The following is a 22,895-nucleotide window of genomic DNA, read 5'->3' as shown; positions in this document are numbered from 1 at the left end:
ATGAGCTGGATTGTGGGACTTTGGCTAATGGAACATTATCAAACATGGCAGGCTTGAAAAACCCACGCTGAGGTTTTCCCTCTTTTAGTTATGGTTAGAGTCTTTTTATTTTTTTTAAAGATTTTTATATGTATAGAGAGGGAGCAGGAGGGAGAGAGAAAGCACTCTTATGGGAGGGGGAGAGGGAGAGAACCTTAAGCAGTATCTCCATTGACTGTGTAGCCTAACCCAGGGCTTCCTCTCACAACCCTGAGATCATGATCTGAGCTGAAATCAAGAGCCAGGCACTTAACTGACTAAGCCACCCAGTCACTCCAAATTATGGTTAGTCTTAAGAGCAAAATGTGAAGAAGCCTCAGCCAACCTCTCCTCTAGGATGAGAGACCACATGAAGAGGGCCTTGCTGATGGTTGGCACTAATCAGCAGGCATATAAGTGAGGCCATCTAGGACCAGATGGCCCCTTGCAAGCCTCCAGGTGACAGCGGTTGCATGAGTGACTCTAGGTGAGACTATCAGCAGAACTGCCCAGCTGACTTCAGCCTAGATTGAATTTCACAGAATTATGAGCACATAATGTAATGGACACAGAAGTTAGTATCAGAAATAGGATGCTGCTGTAAGAAAAACTTAAAATGTGGAGTTGACTTTGGAATTTGGCAGCAAGAAAGCAGCTGTAGAGAGGTGAAGAAATTTCAGCTGGAAACATGGTGAGAGACCCGGTGCCAGGCATTAGAAAAAGCCTATGTGGTTACATGGTATAGGAACCATTGGCAAAAATGTGGTGGTAACTTGGGAGACAGACCATGAACTTGTGGATCTGGTTGAGGAGGAGAGCTTCCCCAATCTCTGTCCCTATCCCCAACCTTCCTCCTGACTGCCTGATGATGGTCCCAGAAGAGAGGTGGGTGAGAAGTCCTTGTGTCCAATGCTCCCAAATTCTCCACCCTCACACCAGCCCACCCTTGCCTTTAGCAATCTGTTAAAACTTCTAGCAGAAATCTCCCCCTCTTGTCTGGTGGCACTGTATTCATCCCATGCTACAGGTGAGCCAGTGCTCTTGTCCATTTCTCTTCTAGATTTCTGGCTAGTGGTTTGCCTGTGACCTCAGCTCTCTGATGGGTTCAAGGAAATTATGTTTTTGTTGATTATTCAGCCTTTTCTTGTTGCTTTGGTGGCAGTGCCTGGCAGGTTTCTACATCCAAGGCGGAAGCCAGAAACCAGGTTCTTTCCTAAATCACGTGTCTTTTTGGAACTGATCACTTAAGACATCACCTTCCTCGTTTCTGTAAGTTTCCTGAAAGCGAAGATCATGCTGGAGCTTGTTTGGTGTGACTGCTTTTAAACCCAGCACTGCCTTGGGCAGAAAATAAGTCCTTGGCATGCTTGCTGAGTCTGTGAATTCATACTGGAAATACCAGCAGGCTTCAGGATTCTGTGTGGGCTGCTTCCTTTCATCAACACAGAGTCAAAGCTGTGGCCTCTGAAAGTTGCTAACACCCAGCAGTCTCCCGAGGAGTGCAGACAGTGTGGTGCCTAGCATTGGGGGAAAATTTACTACCAGGCATCTGAGTCAGTCTGAGGCTGTATTTGTAGATTTAGGAGATGCTCCCTCCTCGAATCCCTCTCCTATGTGTTGCCAGGCATCCAGTGAGGCTCTCCATCCAAGTCATTGTCTCTGCACCCTCTCTGGTTACACAAGAGAGTGATTATATGATTTCAGTCATATGTGAAATTTAAGAAATAAAACAGATGAACATAGAGCAAGGGAAAGAAAAATAAAATAAGAGGAAAACGGAGAGTGTAGGAAATCATGAGACTCTCAATTCTAGAGAAAAAAAATGAAAGTTCCTGGAGGAGAGGTGGGTGGGGCGATGGGGTACCTGGGTGATGGGCTATAAGGAGGGCATGTGATGTGATGAACACTCAGTGTAGTAAGCAACTGATGAATCACTGAATTCTACCTCTGAAACTAATGATATCATATATTTTAACTAAGTTAAATTTTATAAAAAATTAAAAAAATAAGGAGCGACTTAGTAGAAAGAGCATAGGCTTTGCCAGTAAAGAACCCAGAATGTGGGGATCCCTGGGTGGTGCAGCGGTTTAGCACCTGCCTTTGGCCTAGGGCGCGATCCTGGAGACCAGGGATCGAATCCCACATCGGGCTCTCGGTGCATGGAGCCTGCTTCTCCCTCTGCCTATGTCTCTGCCTCTCTCTCTCTCTCTGTGACTATTATAAATAAATAAAAATTTAAAAAATGTTTTTTTTTTTTTAAAAAAAAGAACCCAGAATGTGTTTCTTGGTCTTGCTCATTCCTGGTTTTGGGATATCAGGCATGTTTTCTTGTTGAATGAGTGGTAGATTGATGCTCATCTCACAGAGTTGTAGGAACCCTTTCATAAGCTAGTCAGGAAGCTTCCTTGTGGGGGCCGTTCTTATATTCTTTGCTCCCTCATCAATAGGAAATCTGAAGCACCACCAAATGGTTTGACTGTACAGTTGCTGGTAATGCTAAGGAAAGGAAAAAGTAGGCATGGCTGGTGGCTCAGTGGTTGAGTCTGCCTTTGGGTGAGGGTGTGATCCTGCAGTCCTGGGATCGAGTACCGCATCAGACTCTCTTCACAGAGCCTGTTTCTCCCTTTGCCTCTGTCTCTGCCTCTCTCTGTGTCTATCATGAAGAAATAAATAAAATCTTTTAAAAAATACATAAACACACTTTTGCTGTATCTTTGCCAATGCCTGTTATTTCTTGTGTTGTTGATTTTAGCCATTCTGACTGGTGTGAAGTGATATCTTTTTTTAAAAATTTTTATTTATTTATGATAGTCACACACACAGAGAGAGAGAGAGAGAGAGAGGCAGAGACACAGGCAGAGGGAGACGCAGACTCCATGCACCGGGAGCCCAACGTGGGATTCGATCCTGGATCTCCAGGATCGCGCCCTGGGCCAAAGGCAGGCACCAAACTGCTGCGCCACCCAGGGATCCCTGAAGTGATATCTTATTGTAGTTTTGATTTGTATTTCCTTGATTATTGGTGACATTGAGCATCTTTTCATGTGTCTATTGGCCATCTATGTTTTCTTTGTTTTTATTTATTTATTAATTATTACTTTTATTTTTTAATAATACATTTATTTTTTATTGGTGTTCAATTTGCCAACATACAGAATAACACCCAGTGCTCATCCCATCAAGTACCCCCCTCAGTGCCTGTCACCCAGTCACCCCCACCCCCCGCCCTCCTCCCTTTTCACCACCCCCAGTTCGTTTCCCAGAGTTAGGAGTCTTTATGTTCTGTCTCCCTTTCTGATATTTCCTACCCATTTCTTCTCCCTTCCCTTCTATTCCCTTTCACTGTTATTTATATTCCCCAAATGAATGAGACCATATAATGTTTGTCCTTCTCCGACTGACTTATTTCGCTCAGCATAATACCCTCCAGTTCCATCCTGGAGGGTATTATGCTGAGCGAAATAAGTCAGTCAAGTTGAAGCAAATGGTGGGTATTTGTCGTTTCTAATGGCTGAGTAATATTCCATTGTATACCTATGTATACCACATCTTCTTTATCCATTCATCTTTCGATGGACACCGAGGCTCCTTCCACAGTTTGGCTATTGTGGACATTGCTTCTATCCATTTTTTATTTTGTATTTTTTGATATATATATTTTTATTGAAGTTTGATTTGCCAACATATAGTATAACACCCAGTGCTCATCCTGTCAAGTGCTCCCCTCAGTGTCCATCACCCTGTCACCCCATCCCCCGACCCGCCTCCCCTTCCACTACCCTTTGTTCATTTCCCAGAGTTAGGAGTCTCTCATGGTTTGTCTCTCTCTCTAATTTTTCCCACTCAGTTCCCCTCCTTTCCCTTATAATCCTTTTCACTATTTTTTTATATTCCCTGTATGAGTGAAACCATATGATGATTGTCCTTTTCCAATTGACTTACTTCACTCAGCATAATACCCTCCAGTTCCATCCACATTGAAGGAAATGGTGGGTATTCATCATTTTTAGTGGCTGAGTAATATTCCATTGTACAGATAGACCACATCTTATTTATCCATTCATCTTTCGATGGACAGGCTATTGTGGACATTGCTGCTATAAACATTGGGGAGCAGGTGTCCCAGTTTTTCACTGCATCTGTATATTTGGGGTAAATCCCCAGTAGTGCAATTGCTAGGTCATAGGGTAGCTCTATTTTTAACTCTTTGAGGAATCTCCACACTGTTTTCCAGAGTGGCTGCACCAGTTCACATTACCATCAACGGTGCAAGAGGGTTCCCCTTTCTCCACATCCTCTCCAACATTTGTTATTTGCTATCTTGTTAACTGTTGGTGGGAATACAAAGTGGTGCCGCCACTCTGGGAGGCAGTATAGAGGTTCCTCAAAAAGTTAAAAATAGAACTACTGTACAATCCAGCAATTGCAGGACCATTTACCAAAAGAATACAAAAATACTAATTCAAAGGGGTATGTGAACCCTGATATTTGTAGCAGCATTATCTACAATAGCCAAATTATGAAAATAGCCCAAGTATCCAAGTGAATTGGTAAAGAAGATGTGGAATATACATACAATGGAATATTAGCCATCAAAAAGAATGAAATCTTGCCATTTGCAGTGACATGGATGGAGCTAGGAAGTCTTATGCTAAGCAAAATAAGTCAGTCTGAGAAAGACAAATACCACATGATTTCGCTGATAAGTGGAACTTAAGAAACAAAACAAATCATTTGGGGAATATAAATAATAGTGAAAGGGAATAGAAGGGAAGGGAGAAGAAATGGGTAGGAAATATCAGAAAGGGAGACAGAACATAAAGACTCCTAACTCTGGGAACCAAACTAGGGGAGGTGGAAGGGGAGGAGGGCGGGGGGTGGGGGTGAATGGGTGACGGGCACTGAGGGGGGCACTTGACGGGATGAGCACTGGGTGTTATTCTGTATGTTGGCAAATTGAACACCAATAAAAAATAAATTTATTATTAAAAAAAAGAAACAAAACAAATGAGCAAGGAGGGTAAGGGGCAGGGAACAAACTAAGGAACAGAGTCTTTTTTTTTTAATTTTTTTTTTATTTATTTATGATAGTCACAGAGAGAGAGAGAGAGAGAGAGAGAGGCAGAGACACAGGCAGAGGGAGAAGCAGGCTCCATGCACCGGGAGCCCGACGTGGGATTCGATCCCGGGTCTCCAGGATCGTGCCCTGGGCCAAAGGCAGGCGCCAAACCGCTGCGCCACCCAGGGATCCCCAGAGTCTTAACTATAGAGAACAAACTGAGTGTTACCAGAAGAAAGATGAGTGCGTGGCTGGAAGGAGAGTGAAATAGGTGTTGGGGATGAAGGAGTGCACTTGTGAATTGTACGTAAGCGCTGAATCACTATATTTTACTCCTCAAACTAATATTATATTGTATGTTAACTAGCTGGAATTTAAATATTTTTTTTTAAATTAAAAAAGTTTTACCCTTCAAAAAATACATAAACACATAAAATATTATCTTTTGCAGGAAGTCAGGTGAAAGATTTCTGTTTATTGTTTTTGAAACTTCCTGTCAACTTACATTTATTTCCAAATAGAGACTTAAACATAAAGATGTCTGTGAATAGATAATAAATAGATGAAAACAATCTGTTCACTCTGAACCACAGACCTCATAGGGGCCAAGACACCAGGGGATTGAGTCTCCGTGTTTGAGAGGTCTTCCTATTTCACAAAGATAGTAAAACTAACCAAGAGGCTTTGGTAGGAATACTAGTAATATTAAGAAAATACTTAAAAAGGGATGTGTGTGAGTGTCAGAGATGTTCCTCTTGGGGAAAGAAGCATCCAGACCAGCAGTTTACTAAGTCAGCTCATCTATATTCAACCAATGATGAAGTATGTTTTAAGTCAGACTTAAAACAGGAAGTGTTTTTAGCACACACGGACCAAGACCAGATGGCATCCTCTGTGGCTGGGCTCACTGGTGTCTGCACTATGAGACATGGGCATCCAAGGTTGCTGCCAGGTAGGCAGATTATCTGCAATCATGATAGGCAACTAAAGCTACCCGGGAACTCTATTTAGTTTAATACTTTTTCTGTTCTTTGCTTTATTTCTGGTTTTTGCTCTATTTCTGGTTTTCTCACTACCTCTTTAAGGGAGAACAGGGAGGAATTTTAAGAAAGGTATTAAGTCAGTTATATTAAAACTTTAAGGGATCCCTGGGTGGCGCAGGGGTTTGGCGCCTGCCTTTGGCCCAGGGCGTGATCCTGGAGACCCGGGATCGAATCCCACATCGGGCTCCTGGTGCATGGAGCCTGCTTCTCCCTCTGCCTATGTCTCTGCCTCTCTCTCTCTCTGTGTGACTATTATAAATAAAAAATTAAAAAGAAACTTTAAGAAAGATATTAAGTCAGTTATATTAAGTTTTTACAAGAGAAAGTGGGTGAAAATTTTTTCTAGGCATGCTTGGGGACTTATCAGAGCTTTCTCATTGTACGGCCTGTATTAGACCAGGTTCTCCAAAGAAACAGAACCAAGTTTTTGTGTATGTATATGTGTATATGTACGCATATGTATAGAGGTGTAAATTTGTGTGTAGATATATATGTATATGTGTGCGTGTAGAGAGAGAATGTGTTAGTTTAAGAAATTGGTTTATGAGATAAAGTTGGAAAGTCCAAAATCTGTAGGACAGGCTGGAAACCCAGGCATGTTTTCAGGGACACTAATGTTGGATCTCGAGTCTGAAGTCAGTCTGGAAGCAGAATTCTCTCTTCTTTGGAGGAGGTCAGTCTTTTTTCCTCCTAAGGTCTGTAACTGATTGGGTGAGGCCCACCCACATGATGGAGTGTAATCCACTTGACTCAGAGTCTACTGACTTCAGTGTTACTCTTATTTAAAAAACCCACCTTCACAGCAACATCATGCCTCCCATGAATGGAAAGACAGACTCTAACAGGTGGCCAGGTGATGATTGCCTGTGGGGTAGATTTCTTCCCACCTGCAACAGTTTTCATACCACGAGGCCTATCTGGTGACCCATTGCTCAGGACCAGCCTGGGAGAGAAAGGGAAAGGCTGTGTCCTCAGTGTGCTGTAGGAGGGCTAGGAGCTCACTAGGAAGGAACCATAGAAGCCATGGGTGCTCCACCTGGAGAGTCCACTTAACCAAGAGATGGTGTCTTGACCTGTCAGTGCAATAGTTCTCTACCCCTCCCCTGTCATTAGCTCCCCTTCTCATGATTCCTGGGCTCCCTCCATTGGGAGAGGCTGGTATTTCTAAGGTATGTCCCACACATCAGCTGTCTGCACATAATTTGTCCCCTTTCCTGTAGCACCGAGGCTCCAGAGGACAGTGTCCGTTAGTGACTGACTCCTTGAGGAGTCCAGGGGGAGGGAGAGAAGAGGACTGCTTTTACAATCTTCGTAAATGACAAGAGCTTTGGGAGAGCCATGGACTGCAGCTTCAGAGCCACCACCCATGATGCAATGGCCATGAGGATAAGGGTTGAAACTGGAGCTCCATCTCTTCTCTTTGTCACATCTCTGTTTTTTGTTTTTGTTTTTGTTTTTGCCCCAGGACTCTTGATGCTGCTGCTGTTGCCATTGGGAGCTGCAGCCCAGAAAACTAGTGGTGAGTCTGCCCAGCCAGCCCCCCTGATGACATAAGCTGGGGAGTGCATGCTGGGGCCTTGGTCCTGCCACCAATAAGAGGGGAAGTGGGGGCATATTCTTGAGGTAAGGCTCTGGTCCCCTGGAGAAACTGCTCTACCTCCCCAGATGTCCAGAGCTTTCTGTCTTTTTCCTCTTCCAATGGCAGCTATCCCTCTCTCCTTCCTCCACTTCCCCTCTTCTGCTCCTGGACACCCAGCTGGCAGCAGGCTTCCTCCATTTCTTGAGCTTTCTGACTGTGGTCTCTGACCCCACACCCTTTGCCCCCACAGGCTGTGCTCGCTGGTGCCCTCCGAAATCCACATGTGTCAATGCCACCACTTGTCGCTGCTCTCCAGGATTCAGTTCTTTGTCTGGGGAGATCTTCAGCAGCCCCTTGGAGAGTTGTGATGGTACAACTTGTGACTTGGGTGGTGGAGGGGCATGGAGATGGTGGCGGGAGGTATTGGGGGGAAGGTGTTCTACTCTATGCCTCATGTTGCTGGTCTGTAAATTGGAGATAATCTTTGTACCTACCCTCCACGAATGGAGTGAGATTTAAAATTTATGTGTGTGAAGAACAGAAAGAGATTACTACAGAGCAGAGTGTCAAATACAAGTTATTATCATAGTCACTGCTGTTATTACTGTGATAATTCTCATAGCACAAGGAAAGGAGAGAGTAGTCGAAGCAACAGAAGGAAAGAAACACCTAGGACCTGGAAGCTCAGGCTCTCATCCTAATGTGAGCTCACCAGGAACACCAGGCCTCTTACCATTATGTTTTTCCACCTGACTTGTCACAGCAATCCCATGAAGCAAGCAGAGCTACATGGTTTTTTAAATGATCAAATTTGGATTCAAAGAGATTGAGTGATTTGTCACTCAATTCTAGGAGGAAGAACCTAGGTCTGGTTTGAAAACAGATTTTATTCTTCACCCAGACAGGGTTACAAAAGGAGATTATATTACTTAAAAATAATTAAGGTGGTTAATTTTGTGTTATGTGAATTTTACACTAAAAATAAGGAAAAAGGAAATTATAGTGTTTTTACACCAATTTCATTAATTAAAATTGTGTTAGATGGATATTTTCTTATAACAAAGGAAAGTATTCCTAGTGTTAGAAAAGAAAAAAATACTCTTAAAATTTCCCAGTAGTCTGTGTAGTGTATTTATGGGTGATTTTCTTAGCTTTCATTCTTATTTTACTTTTTCTTTGTCCTTCTAAATATCCGTGTGTCATTTGATATTTGGGGGAAAGTAAATTTTATCATGGAAAAAAAGGTGATGTTACTCTCGCCATGCCCCTCCATGTTGTAGAGGTATCCCTACAGATCCCCCATGTATTTGTATGTGTATGTTGTGGAAACTCTTGGCTGGGTGAGCATGGCAAGGAGACATGGCTGGTGTGATTGGATCCCAGGTCCTTTCTGGGAGCACACCTGTCAGGTTGAGGATTTCTCATCATTGTGTCTTCCCCTTCTGCACACCTCATTCTCACCTGTCTCCCACCCCACCCCACCCCACCCAACAACCTTGAAGGCAGGTGTCCAGCCATTGCCACCATCTGAGAGAAGAGGTCAGTCCCATCCACCAGGTGGGGGTGAACATGAATGTGTAAGGTGTGTCTTCCCACATTCTGTCATGTCCTGGTGCTGACACCCAAGCCTGGACCTGGGACCTTAGAAGGGAAGTCTAGGAGTTCTGGTGGGAAACTGCTCTGGAGGAGACAAGTTGCCTGCCCTGACTCAGCGTGATGCCACGAGTCCTTTCAGGCTCTGAAAGTCTTTGGTTTCCTGATTGGAACGTACAGAAGAAACATTCTGTCTCTGCATTTTGATACATTCCTGTCTTGTAGATTCTTTTTTTTTCCTGTCTTGTAGATTCTTTTTGAACAGTTATTTTTAGCCAGTGATGTGTAGCCCCAGCTCTGTGGGTCCTGAAGCTACTCAAAAAAACCTTTCTGGAGGGGATCTTTGCTCTCATGTTTAGAGAACAGACAGAGATAAGATTCCAGAAATGCCCGCAGTGACTCAGCTGTGAGAACTGCATGCTGCTTCCTCATTTCATATCTGCGATGGGCTCTGATAAGAGGAACTTCCTCCAGGGTTGGAGGTAGCAAGTCTCCTCCAGAAACATCCTCAGGCTTCTTGAAAATGCCTGATGTTGAGAGCTTGCGGGGGCAGGTGATGAGTACTCTGAGGTGTACTAAGGTCACCATGAGTAATTGAAGGTGGAAACTATCAACGGGCAGGGGCCTGACCACCTGGCTTTATCTTCAGGTGTGAATGGTAAGTTTTAACAGTCAATGACTGCTTTCACTGACTTAGCATCAAGAGTGGGCTTCAGTGCCACTGTCACCTTGATTGGAGCCCAACTCCACATCCCCAATAGTGTAAACAGATTATAGTGCTTTCGTCCACCTCACAAGGCCTGCAGAAGGGGATGCAGACCTCCTCGTAGCTCCCATTCTAAAACAACAGAGTATCTGAATCTAGGTGCCGTCAGACCCAACCAGAGAGTAGAGATGAGCAGAGCAGGTAGCAGGCTTTCTAGAGCAGCTGGCTCCAGCTCAGACCTGCTCCAGGAATGCCACCTGCAAGCTGAGTTCTCTCCAGTCCCGTTGGCAGAGTCAGGCTGGAGGTCAGGCCTCTGCCCTGCAGGAACTAACACCTTTGGGAGGTGACCCTTTGCCCTGTTGTGTTTCAGACATTGATGAGTGTGGACCACCTCCGTTGGTGTCCTGTGGACGGTTAGCAGACTGTCAGAACACAGAGGGGAGCTACCACTGCATGTGCAGCCCGGGATACGCGCTTGCTTCTGGGGCAACGACGTTCATGAATGAGAGTGAGAACACATGTCGAGGTAGGAACCTCCCTACATCTTCTATCTCTGCATCCATGAGGTTTGGGATCACTCACCCCACTTTCTCCAGGCTCAGAAAACACTCTGGGCATCTACCCGGCATAATGTTTTTTCCAAACTCCAAGACTCAGAACCCTCTGCAGAGGGTCACTTCTGTAATTTTGGAATGTCCTCCATACCCACCTGGCATTTCCTTTTTCTTTTTTTTTTCTTTTCTCTTCTTTTATCTATTTATTTTCAAATTTTATTTATTTATTTATTTATTTATTTATTTATTTATTTATTTATTTATTAAAGACTTTATTTATCTATTCATGACACACACACACACACACACACACACACACACACACACACACATACAGAGGCAGAGACACAGGCAGAGGGAGAAGCAGGCCCCATGCTAGGAGCCTGATATGGGACTCGATCTCGGGACTCCAGGATCACGCCCCTGGCTGAAGGCAGGAGTCAAACCATTGAGTCACCCAGGGATCCCCTATTTTCAAATTTTATTTAAATTCCAGTTAGTTAACATATAGTGTAATAATTAGTTTCAGGTGTAGAATTTAGTGATTCATCACCTCCATACAACATTCACTGCTCATCAGGACAAGTTCCCTCCTTTGTCCCCATCACCTACTTAGCCCATCGCCCACTCACCTCCTGTCTGGTAACCAGCAGTTTATTTTCTACAGTTAAGAGTCTAGTTTCCTGGTTTGCCTCCCTCCACTGCTATTCATCTGTTTTGTTTCTTAAATTCCATATATGAAGGCCATCATATAATATTCATCTTTCTCTGATTGATATATATCACTTAGCATAATATGTTGTAGCTCCATCCACGTCATTGTTAATGGCAAGATTTCATTATTTTTGATGGCTGAGTAATATTCTATTGGATATGTACACCACATCTTCCTTGATCATTCATTAGCTGATGGACATGTGGGCTCTTTCTATAGTCTGGCTATTGTTCATAATACTGCTATAAATACTGGGGTGCATGAATCTCTTTGAATCAGTTTTGTGTCCTTTGAGAAAATATCTAGTTGGCATCTTATTTTCATAAAATAAGCAAAATAAGCTTTATTTTCATAAAGCAAAAGAGAGAGATGGCATCAAGATATTTCACAATTGGAAGCATGTGTGTTCCAACACAATATCCATCTTGTTCACCATCATCAATGACTGCCATGATGAGTCCTGCCCCCACTGTAGTCCACATGGGCTTGGCCACACTGGGAGCCCTGTCATACCCCTGGGCCCTGAAGGATCAGGGATACTGTCCAGAAACATGGGAGGAAGGATATTTGAAGCAATGCCCATTGTCCCTTGCTGGCCCTGCTCCTGGCCAACAACTCCATCTGGAGAAGAGGCTTCCTGGCATCTTGACATGGCTTTTCATGTTTGGCCTCTATCTATTATCCCATGCAAGGTTCTGTCTGACTGTCCCTAATAATTTCAATTCACTGAACTGTGGCAAATATGATCAGCATCTGGGATGTTGTTGTGTTGTTGGTGGGTAATGTGGACCAGCCCTCAATACTCAGAGATTCAAGTGAATGGAAGAGGCTGCCATCTGGACCAAATGGCAAGAGAGGGCATATTGGAGACCATTGCCCCAGACTGATGGTCTTCCAAGGGGGTCAACACAAGTCCCATGATGACTCAGACCAGTTGGGGACAGAAGATGAAGGCTGAGCCCATTCGGAGGGCCCACGGGTCCATGTCCTTTGTAGAGACACAGGGCCAAGAAGACAGAAACATCTTCCACCCCTCACTATCAGCACATGACCCCATTCCAGCTACTCAGCCCCTGCTTAGTGCTGGCTTTACTCAGGTGTGGATTCTCACCACTTCCTGCCAGTCAGGGAAGGTCTTCTTGGGAATCAGAAAAAGTCACCTTCATCACCTGAAGGTCACTTGGCTGAACATAACCTCCTTGTCCACCTCAGCTTGGTGCCCACTGTCTAGGTGGCCCCGGACTGTCTGGCATCATCTCCATTCTCCCTTCCTCTGTAGAAAGTTTTCTTTTGAGGAGCCTGGCCCAGGTTTGGTCTTGGTCCATTTACACAGAGCTGGAGTCTCAGAGACATAGTGGATGAGGGAGGGCTGTCTTGCTAGGTCACCAGGATTCCAAGGGGAAGTTAGGCAGCAAGAAGTTGACCTGGAAAATTAGGAAAAAAACCATCGCTGGGATCTCAGATAGTCCTGCTTGGGGAACACAGCATTTGCCCTGCACTTGATTCTGAGGAAGGCCCACCCTGGACTTGTCTAAGTCCTCAAAATGGGACTAGGTGGCCATGAGGTCCCTGCCTCAGCTGGGAGCTGCCACGAGAGGCCAAGGGAACCAGAGCTGGCAGATAGGGAGGACTTAGGCTGATTCCTGCCACATCTGGACAACAGAACATCAGGGCCACCATACTGGCCCATAGGATGCCTCTGTGTAAATTAGAAAAGGCACACACTCATTGAAGTCAAGAAAGCAGGGGCTTCCAGATGTTTCTATCCCAGAAAACAGGTGTAGGCATCCATCTCCCTCTCTTTTCTCCTGAAGATGTGGATGAATGTCAGCTGAAACCCAGAGTGTGTAAAAGCCGCGGCATCTGCACCAACACCAAAGGCAGCTATACCTGCAAGTGCCCACCTGGCTTTGAGCTCAATCTGGGCGACCTGAACCTGTGCACAGGTAGAGGCCCTGGAAGATGCTGTGAGGCTGTGCTGGAGCTGAGGAGAGGCCGAGGCAGATCCCGCAGCCCCAGGAGGAGAGAGAAGACCCTCAGTTTCCAGAAACACCGGGGGTTTGCTCTGCCCAAGGATTCACCTCCCCAGAAGATACCACCACAGAGCAGGGAGGCAGCAGGGCCTTTCAGGCCTGGGGTTCCTTTGTGGAGGTTCCAGAAGATATTTGGGTCCCCCACTTGCCCCTGTTCATCTGTAACACTCAAGCAGGAAGTATCTCTATATGTCTGAGAAGGGAGCCTCAATTTTGAGCTGAGGAGGAAATGAGTAAGAGCCTTGATTGGGAGGTCCAGTTCCCGTGACTCTGTTTCCCTCTTTGCCATAGTTATTGCCTGAAAATGGGGGATAGTGTCCCTGCTGAGCTCATCTTGAAGGAAGCTTCCATGAGGAGATTTGGCAGTGGAGAGGCAGCCATACTTTCAGGAATGGTGCGTGCTCAGTGCAGGCAGTGAGGAGACAGGAAACCTGGCCTGGGTAGGGCAGGGCTGACCCTTTGGGATATGTCTAATAAGGACAGGGATGCAGCTTGGGACAGCATTGGTGCCATTCCCGAGCCCCCATCAGTCAACACAAGGGCATCTCAGTGTCACAACCTCCCTGGTTAGAGGCCCATCATAGCCTCCCCCCTTTAACCACCCCCACAATCCGCACCATATGTGAAGAGACTTAGCTTTGTCTGGAATGACACATATTCCTGGTTCTCCCCTGTCCACTTTGCAGGGAAATTATGGAGTTTTTACAGAGGAAAATGCTATCATTACATTTATATTGACAGGCTAGGTGGCTGGTACATGGTGTGTGTGTGTGTGTGTGTGTGTGTGTGTGTGTGTGTGTGGTATTCTTGATGTAAAGAGCTAAGGAGTCTGAGAGTAGGGAAGGAAGGATGGCCAGTGAGGGGAGGAGACTCTGACCTTCTGACTTTGTCCTCAGATGTGAATGAATGTACCTCGGGGCAGAACCCATGCCACAACTCCACCCACTGCCTCAACAACATCGGTGGCTATGAGTGCCGCTGCCGCCCGGGATGGAAGCCGGTTCCTGGATCCCCCAATGGCCCAAAAAGCACCGTCTGTGAAGGTCCAGAGCTCAGACGCCACATCCTGGAGACCCACACTCAGAACATCTGATCACATATTCAGTGACACCCACACAAACCAAGCAGCATGAACGCTGGGGGCGTCCTGCCCTACCAGGCATTAATTCCTTTGAGGCTGCATGGGAAAAGATCTGGGGTTTCCCGGGGAAGGAGCTGGGGTACAGAGGAGCAGGCTCCTTGGAGACCCCAGGCAGCAGCTAATTACTAACTGGGACAAAGGTATTTCTATATTCACAACCTGCACATCAGTACAGGGATCACATGCTAGGTGTCAGGCTTCCACAAACTTCCCATAAGCCCTGCATCACCAGGTTGTGGGGTCAGCAGGTGATATCACCTCCCATCAATGGGAGACACTAACACAGGAAACAGGAGCAGGGCATGGAGAGGAAAGGTGTTCTGATTCCCGTCTTTGTGCCCCCAGATGTGGACGAGTGCAGCTCCGGGAAGCATACGTGCCATTACTCCACTGTCTGCATCAACACTGTGGGCTCCTACAAGTGCCGCTGCCGCCGGGGCTGGAAGCCCAAACCTAGATTCCAGGATAAGCAACTGAACACCACCTGCGAAGGTACCTGGTCTCACCTGACCCCAGACCCCACCCCAACACAGACACACTCTTTTTTTTTTTTAAGATTTATTTATTTATTCGTAAGAGAGAGAGAGAGAGAGAGAGAGAGAGAGAGAGAGAGAGAGAGAGAGAGAGGGAGAGAGGCAGAGACACAGGCAGAGGGAGAAGCAGGCTCCATGCTGGGAGCCCGATGCGGGACTCGATCCCAGGATCCCATGATCGTGCCCTGGGCCAAAGGCAGGCGCCAAACCGCTGCGCCACCCAGGGATCCCCAGACACACTCTTTTTTCTTGTATATTTTTTAAATTGAAGTTTGATTTGCCAACATATGGTATGACACCCAGTGCTCATACCGTCAAGTGCCTCCTCAGTGCCCGTCACCTAGTCACCCCATCCCCCTGCCCACCTCCCCTTCCACTACCCCTTGTTCATTTTCCAGAGTTAGGAGTCTCTCATGTTCTGTCATCCTCACTGATATTTCCCACTCATTTTCTCTCCTTTCCCCTTTGATCCCTTTCACTGTTTTTTATATTCCCCATATGAATGAGACCATATAATGTTTGTCCTTCTCCTATTGACTTATTTCACTCAGCATAATACCCTCCAGTTCCATCCAGGTCGAAGCAAATGGTGGATATTTGTCATTTGTAATGGCTGAGTAATATTCAAATGTATATATACACATCTTCTTTATCCATTCATCTTTCAATGGACACCGAGGCTCTTTCCACATTTTGGCTATTGTGGACATTGCTGCTATAAGCATTGTGGTGAGACAGACACAGACACTCTTACAAGTAATGAAAATCTGTTTTAGTCCCTGCAGAGATGTCCTTCCCCAACTGGAACCCACCCCCTGGAATCAAGAGCCAGGTGAGTGGCCCCAGCAGGGACCAGGAGGCAGGCATCCCTCTGTGCAGCCTGACTGATCCACCCATTTTCCCCAAGCTCCCACATCCACATGTGAGGATCTCTGACCTCTCTCATCTCTATTCTAGAGACTCTCTAATTTCTTTGAAAGAGTCCAAGAGCTGCACAGAGACTTCAAGCCAGCCTTGGCTCAGGAAACCATCCAGGTAAGGGCACACCCCAGGAGAGGCAAGGTGGAGGCATCCCATAGAGGCCTGGGAGCAGGAAGCCCCAACACAATGCCGCCTCTCTGAGGCCCTGTTTCTCCCAGGGTGGATGGGAAGAGCAGACATGCAGACATTGGTACTCATTGTTAACACCCACCTGAGCCCATAAATGACTTTTTTTCCTGCTGTTTGTGGACATTGGGCTAATTTCATTCTTGGTATTTGTGAAAAAGGGTTGACTATGTGTGGCTGGATTGTAGAGGCAAAGACCCAGGGACTCTGAATCAGTAACACCTTTATCTACCAATGAGTCTCCAGGGTCTGTTTCTGGGGTTGAGTGGGCAGGGTCTTCATGGCTCACTAGCTCTGTGTCCTCATTCCTCTAGGACCTCATACAGGAGGTAGATGAGCTGCTGGAGATTCCCGGGGATCTGGAGGCCCTGCCCCACTCAGAGCAGCATTGTGTGGCCACTAACCTGCTTGTTGGCCTGGAAGGTGTCCTCAGAAATGTAAGCCAGGCCATGCCCAATGGGCCATGGACCTTCAATGCATCTGCAGGCACAGGTAAATTCTGGAGACTGCCCCAAGCTCCTGATCTGTCTGTTCCCCATCTCATTTGTCCCCCGAATTCACTGGAGGGAGTGAATATATGTATCCCTCAGTGTTACATCCATAAACCAGTCAGTAAGAGGTTAAATGAATAAAACTAAATCATACACATTTTTATTGTAATATAAGTTATCAGCAGATGATATAATTATAAAGAATTTAAGATAAAATAGAAACATCTTCATGAGAAGACAATTTGCTAAACTTTTAAGAAAAAATTTGATATTATTTGATAACTAAGTATGATTTATTTTATTGAGGTAAAACTCATGTATCATAAAATACAGAATCAATGCCCAGAAGTCAGTGGCATTTCTATACACTAACAATGAGACTGAAAAAAGAGAAATAAAGGAGTCAATCCCATTTACAATTGCACCCAAAAGCATAAGATACCTAGGAATAAACCTAACCAAAGAGGTGAAGGATCTATACCCTAAAAACTATAGAACACTTCTGAAAGATATGAGGAAGACACAAAGAGGTGGAAAAATATTCCTTGCTCATGGATTGGCAGAATTAATATTGTGAAAATGTCAATGTTACCCAGGGCTTTACACGTTTAATGCAATCCCTATCAAAATACCATGGACTTTTTTCAGAGAGTTAGAACAAATTAATTTAAGATTTCTGTGGAAGCAGAAAAGGCCCCGAATAGCCAGGGGAATTTTAAAAAAGAAAACCATATCTGGGGGCATCACAATGCCAGATTTCAGGTTGTACTACAAAGCTGTGGTCATCAAGACAGTGTGGTACTGGCACAAAAACAGACACATAGATCAATGGAACAGAATAGAGAACCCAGAAGTGGACCCTCAATTTTATGGTCAACTAATATTCGATAAAGGAGGAAAGACTATCCACTGGAAGAAAGACAGTCTCTTCAATAAGTGGTGCTGGGAAAATTGGACATCCACATGCAGAAGAATGAAACTAGACCACTCTCTTGCACCATACACAAAGATAAACTCAAAATGGATGAAAGACCTAATGTGAGACAAGATTCCATCAAAATCCTAGAGGAGAACACAGGCAACACCCTTTTTGAACTCAGCCACAGCAATTTCTTGCAAGATTCCATCAAAATCCTAAAGGAGAACACAGGCAACACCCTTTTTGAACTTAGCCACAGTAACTTCTTGCAAGATACATCCACAAAAGCAAAAGAACAAAAGCAAAAATGAACATTTGGGACTTCATCAAGATAAGAAGCTTTTGCACAGCAAAGGATACAGTTAACAAAACTAAAAGACAACCTACAGAAAGGGAGAAGATATCTGCAAATGATGTATCAGATAAAGGGCTAGTTTCCAAGATCTATAAAGAACTTCTTAAACTCAACACCAAAGAAACAAACAATCCAATCATGAAATGGGCAAAAGACATGAAGAGAAATCTCACAGAGGAAGACATAGACATGGCCAACATGCACATGAGAAAATGCTCTGCATCACTTGCCATCAGGGAAATACAAATCAAAACCACAATGAGATACCACCTCACACCAGTGAGAATGGGGAACATTTGATAGAATTCCCCTGGGAAGCCATCTGGCCCTGGACTCTTCTGTCTTGGGAGGTTTTTGATGACTGCTTCAATTTCCTCCCTGGTTATTGGCCTGTTCAGGTTTTCTATTTCTTCCTGTTCCAGTTTTGGTAGTTTGTGGCTTTCCAGGAATGCGTCCATTTCTTCTAGATTGCCTAATTTATTGGCGTATAGCTGTTCATAATATGTTTTTAAAATCATTTGTATTTCCTTGGTATTGGTAGTGATCTCCCCTTTCTCATTCATGATTTTATTTTATTTTTTTTCATTCATGATTTTATTAATTTGAGTCTCCTCTCTCTTCTTTTTAATAAGGTTGGCTAATGGTTTACCTATCTTATTAATTCTTTCAAAGAACAAACTCCTGGTTCTGTTGATCTGTTCCACAGTTCTTCTGGTCTCAATTTCGTTGAGTTCTGCTCGAATTTTAATTAACTCTCTTCTTCTGCTGGGTGTAGGGTCCATCTGCTGTTTCTTCTCTAACTCCTTTATGTGTAAGGTTAGCTTTTGTATTTGAGTTCTTTCCAGTTTTTGAATGGATGCTTGTATTGCGATGTATTTCGCCCTTAGGACTGCTTTTGCTGCATCCCAAAGATTTTGAACGGTTGTATCTTCATTCTCATTAGTTTCCATGAATCTTTTAAATTCTTCCTTAATTTCCTGGTTGACCCTTTCATCTTTTAGCAGGATGGTCCTTAACCTCCACGTGTTTGAGGTCCTTCCAAACTTCTTGTTGTGATTTAGTTCTAATTTCAAGGCATTATGGTCTGAGAATACGCAGGGGACGATCCCAATCTTTTGGTATCAGTTCAGACCCAATTTGTGACCCAGTATGTGGTCTATTCTGGAGAAAGTTCCATGTGCACTTGAGAAGAATGCGTATTCAGTTGAGTTTGGATGTGAAGTTCTGTCTAATTCTGTGAAATCCATCTGGTCCAGTGTATCATTTAAAGCTCTCATTTCTTTGGAGATTTTGTGTTTAGAAGACCTATCCAGTGTAGAAAGCGCTAGATTGAAGTCATCAAGTATAAGTGTATTATTATCTAATTATGTCTTAACTTTGGTTATTAATTGATTGATATTTTTGGCAGCTCCAACATTCAGGGCATATATATTGAGGATTGTTAAGTCCTCTTGTTGGATAGATCCTTTAAGTATGATATAGTGTCCCTCTTCGTCTCTCACTACAGTCTTCGGGGTAAATTTTAGTTTATCGGATATAAGGATGGCTACCCCTGCTTTCTTTTGAGGACCATTTGAATGGTAAATGGTTCTCCAACCTTTTATTTTCAGGCTGTAGGTGTCCTTCTGTCTAAAATGAGTTTCTTGCAGACAGAAAATAGATGGGTCCTGCTTTTTTTTAATTTTTTTTTTATTTATTTATGATAGTCACACACACACAGAGAGAGAGAGAGGCAGAGACATAGGCAGAGGGAGAAGCAGGCTCCATGCACCGGGAGCCTGATGTGGGATTCGATCCTGGGTTCCAGGATTGCGCCCTGGGCCAAAGGCGGGCACCAAACCGCTGCGCCACCCAGGGATCCCAAGGGTCCTGCTTTTTTATCCAGTCTGAAACCTTGGGCCTTTTGATGGGGTCATTAAGCCCATTCACGTTCAGAGTTACTATTGAGAGATATGAGTTTAGTGTCATTATGATATCTATTCAGTCCTTGTTTTTGTGGATTGTTCCACTGGCCTTCTTCTTAAAGGGGAATTTTAAGAGTCCCCCTTAAAATTTCTTGCAGAGCTGGTTTGGAGGTCACATATTCTTTCAGTTCCTGCCTGTCTTGGAAGCTCTTTATCTCTCCTTCCATTCTGAATGAGAGTCTTGCTGGATAAAGTATTCTTGGTTGCATGTTTTTCTCATTTAGGACCTTGAGTATATCCTGCCATCCCTTTCTGGCCTGCCAGGTCTCTGTGGAGAGGTCTGCTGTTACCCTAATACTCCTCCCCATAAAAGTCAGGGATTTCTTGTCTCTTGCTGCTTTAAGGATCTTCTCTTTATCTTTGAATTTGCAAGCTTCACTATTAAATGTCGAGGTGTTGAATGGTTTTTATTGATTTTAGGGGGGATCTCTCTATTTCCTGGATCTGAATGCCTGTTTCCCTTCCCAGATTAGGAAAGTTTTCAGCTATGATTTGTTCAAATACATATTCTGGACCTCTGTCACTTTCGGCATCCTCGGGAACCCCAATTAAACGTAGGTTTTTCTTCCTCAGGCTGTCATTTATTTCCCTTAATCTATCCTCATGATCTTTTAATTGTTTGTCTCTTTTTCCCTCAGTTTCCCTCTTTGCTATCAACTTGTCTTCTATGTCACTCACTCGTTCTTCCACCTCGTTAACCCTTGTCGTTAGGACTTCTAGTTTGGATTGCATCTCATTCAATTGATTTTTAATTTCTGCCTGATTAGATCTAAATTCTGCAGTCATGAAGTCTCTTGAGTCCTTTATGCTTTTTTCTAGAGCTACCAGTAGCTTTATAATTGTACTTTGAATTGGCTTTCTGACATTGAATTGTAATCCAGATTTTGTAACTCTGTGGGAGAGAGGACTGTTTCTGATTCTTTCTTTTGAGGTGAGGTTTTCCTTCTAGTCATTTTGCTCAGTGCAGAGTGGCCAAAAGCAAGTTGTATTGGGAAAAGGAGAAAAAAAGCGGAGAGAAAGAAGGAAACAAAAGAGAAAAAGAAAAAAAAGAAAAAAGGAAGTAAAAAAGAAAAAAAGAGAAGAAAAAGAGAAAGAAAAAGAAAGTAAGGGAAAGAAGGTGGGGAAAGCAAACAGAAATCAAAAAGCAAAAAAAAAAAAAAAAAAAAAAAAACCCCACGGGGGAGTATCTTCTGCTTCTGTATACTTTAAGACCCTTGACTTCCCCTGGAACTTGTCCGTCTAGCTGGTCTTCTGGGGGAGGGGCCTGTTGTGCTGATTTTCAGGTTTAGCACTTGGGGGAGCTGCTCTGCCCCCTGCGTGGTGCAGGGCTCAGTGGCGGTTGTTTACCCCGTGAGGCCCCTAGAGGAACAAGCCCAGTGGCCGCGGCCAGCTCTGGAGCCCTGGATTCAGCTCCCGCAGTAGCTATGGAGCTCTCAGCCTGCAGGGGCCTGGAGGCTCCGGGTCGGGGCCGCTGATCTGCTCAGCTCGGGGCAGGAGCGTCCTTGCTGTCCTGGGCCCTCCCGGCCTCTGCCTGTTCCGGGGGGAGGCCAGATCCTGGGCTGTGTCCCGGCGCCCAGTGCTCCCGGGCCTGCGCTGTTAGATTCGTGCTCCCGGCCGCACAGCACCCCCCACGGAGCCCCCACCCGAGCCCCCCGCCCCCCCCCCGAGCTGCTCCCGCCCCGCAGTCCCCTCCACGGAGCCGCCGCCAGAGCCCTCCGAGCTGCTCTGGGTCCCACCGTGCGCGCTGCAGCCCTTAGGGAGCTCGGGGCACTCTCCTGGGTGCGCAGGTGTCTGTTAGTGTCCCAGGGAGCCTGAGGGCATCCCCCCTCCTGCGGTCCTGCTCTAATTCACTGCGAGCCCCTTTCCGCCCGGGAAGGTTGGTGCAGCTCCTGATTCTCCGGGTCGAAGCCTCCTGTCCTGGGGACACTCTCCCTGGCCTCAGCCTGGCTCCTTGCGGGGCCCCTCCCCCTTGGATGCCTTTTGTTTCTTTATTTCTTTTTCCCCCGTCTTCCTACCTTGATAGAAGCGTGAACTCTTCTCACTGTAGCATTCCAGCTGTTCTCTCTTTAAGTCTCAGGCTGAATTCTTCGATTTTCAGGATGATTTGAAGGTTATCTAGGTAATTTGGTGGGGACAGGTGACTTGGGGACCCTACTCTTCCGCCATCTTATTATCTTCTATTATTTTGTAGTTTGTATGTCTCTAGGAATTTTTCACTTTCATCTAGGTTATCCGTTTGTTGGTGTCCAGTTGCTCATAGTATATTGCTCATAGTAAAGTTGTCCCTTTATAAATTCAGCATGTGTGTTTTCGTGTGTTTGTGTGTATGGAAACACATATATAAAATAATGATATTATAGCAGCTACTATAGGCAGAATTACTAACCTACTTCTCTTATATAACTCCTACCACTCATAGACCTGTCCCTGGAGGTGCAGGAGGAAGGATACAGAAATGTCACTTTGAGTCAGAATCTGGCAAAGATGATGCTGAAATGGGATGTGGTGCACAAATCTGGTGACTCAGGTAATGGCTGAGATGGGAGGAAGGTCACAAGTTGCCCCAGGATGTGACAGGCAGGGAACTGAAGGATAAAGGGATAGAGGATGTTTAGTAGGCCACAAAGAGTGCACCTGAGGAGGACAGGGCTCTGTTGTGCACCCAAAGGTTTCAACATGGTCTTGTCCTGCAGGTCCTTCTGTGGTGGGCCTCCTCTCTACTCCAGGAATGGGCAAGTTGCTGGCGGAGGCTCCCCTGGTCCTGGAGCCTGAGAAGCAGGCAGTTCTGCATGGGGCACCCAAAGGCTTGCTGCAGGGAGTCTCCTCTGTCCTGCTCTCAGACGTCATCTCTGTGTTTATGAGCAACAAGGTCACCCAGAAGCTCAGCTCCCCTGTCACTTTCATCTTCTCTCACCATGTGAGTGCTGGTGCATGGGGCTGTGGATGTGGAAGGAGGCTGGAAGGAGCCTGGGTCCTGGGCACAGCCTCGCTGCCTAGCTCAGCCTTGAGGTTCTGCAGGGAGGTCCCCCATGAGTGCATCATTCCCCCAGGAAAGGCCTTTGCTAGCCAGCTTTGGATATGCATT

The 22,895-nt window shown here is 45.3% G+C and overlaps 1 protein-coding gene across 1 annotated transcript in view; it reads left to right on the top strand.

Annotated features, from left to right (window-relative positions):
- The first annotated feature begins 5,955 nt into the window (after positions 1-5,955).
- Positions 5,956-22,895, top strand: part of ADGRE2 (adhesion G protein-coupled receptor E2) — a 39,234-nt gene continuing 22,294 nt past the window's right edge. The window contains 12 exon segments of the mRNA NM_001038667.1: positions 5,956-6,029; positions 7,586-7,639; positions 7,950-8,069; positions 10,369-10,524; positions 13,082-13,213; positions 14,197-14,343; positions 14,787-14,933; positions 15,751-15,806; positions 15,932-16,009; positions 16,396-16,573; positions 22,230-22,337; positions 22,504-22,727. Coding sequence (NP_001033756.1) covers positions 5,960-6,029; positions 7,586-7,639; positions 7,950-8,069; positions 10,369-10,524; positions 13,082-13,213; positions 14,197-14,343; positions 14,787-14,933; positions 15,751-15,806; positions 15,932-16,009; positions 16,396-16,573; positions 22,230-22,337; positions 22,504-22,727 — 1,470 coding nt within the window. The 5' untranslated portion in view covers positions 5,956-5,959.

The sequence above is a fragment of the Canis lupus genome, chromosome 20 (genome assembly GCF_011100685.1).
Source record: "Canis lupus familiaris isolate Mischka breed German Shepherd chromosome 20, alternate assembly UU_Cfam_GSD_1.0, whole genome shotgun sequence".
NCBI classification, from domain to species: Eukaryota; Metazoa; Chordata; class Mammalia; order Carnivora; family Canidae; genus Canis; species Canis lupus.
Note: the sequence above shows the minus strand (reverse complement) of the source record. Positions and strands in the feature narration are given on the sequence as shown.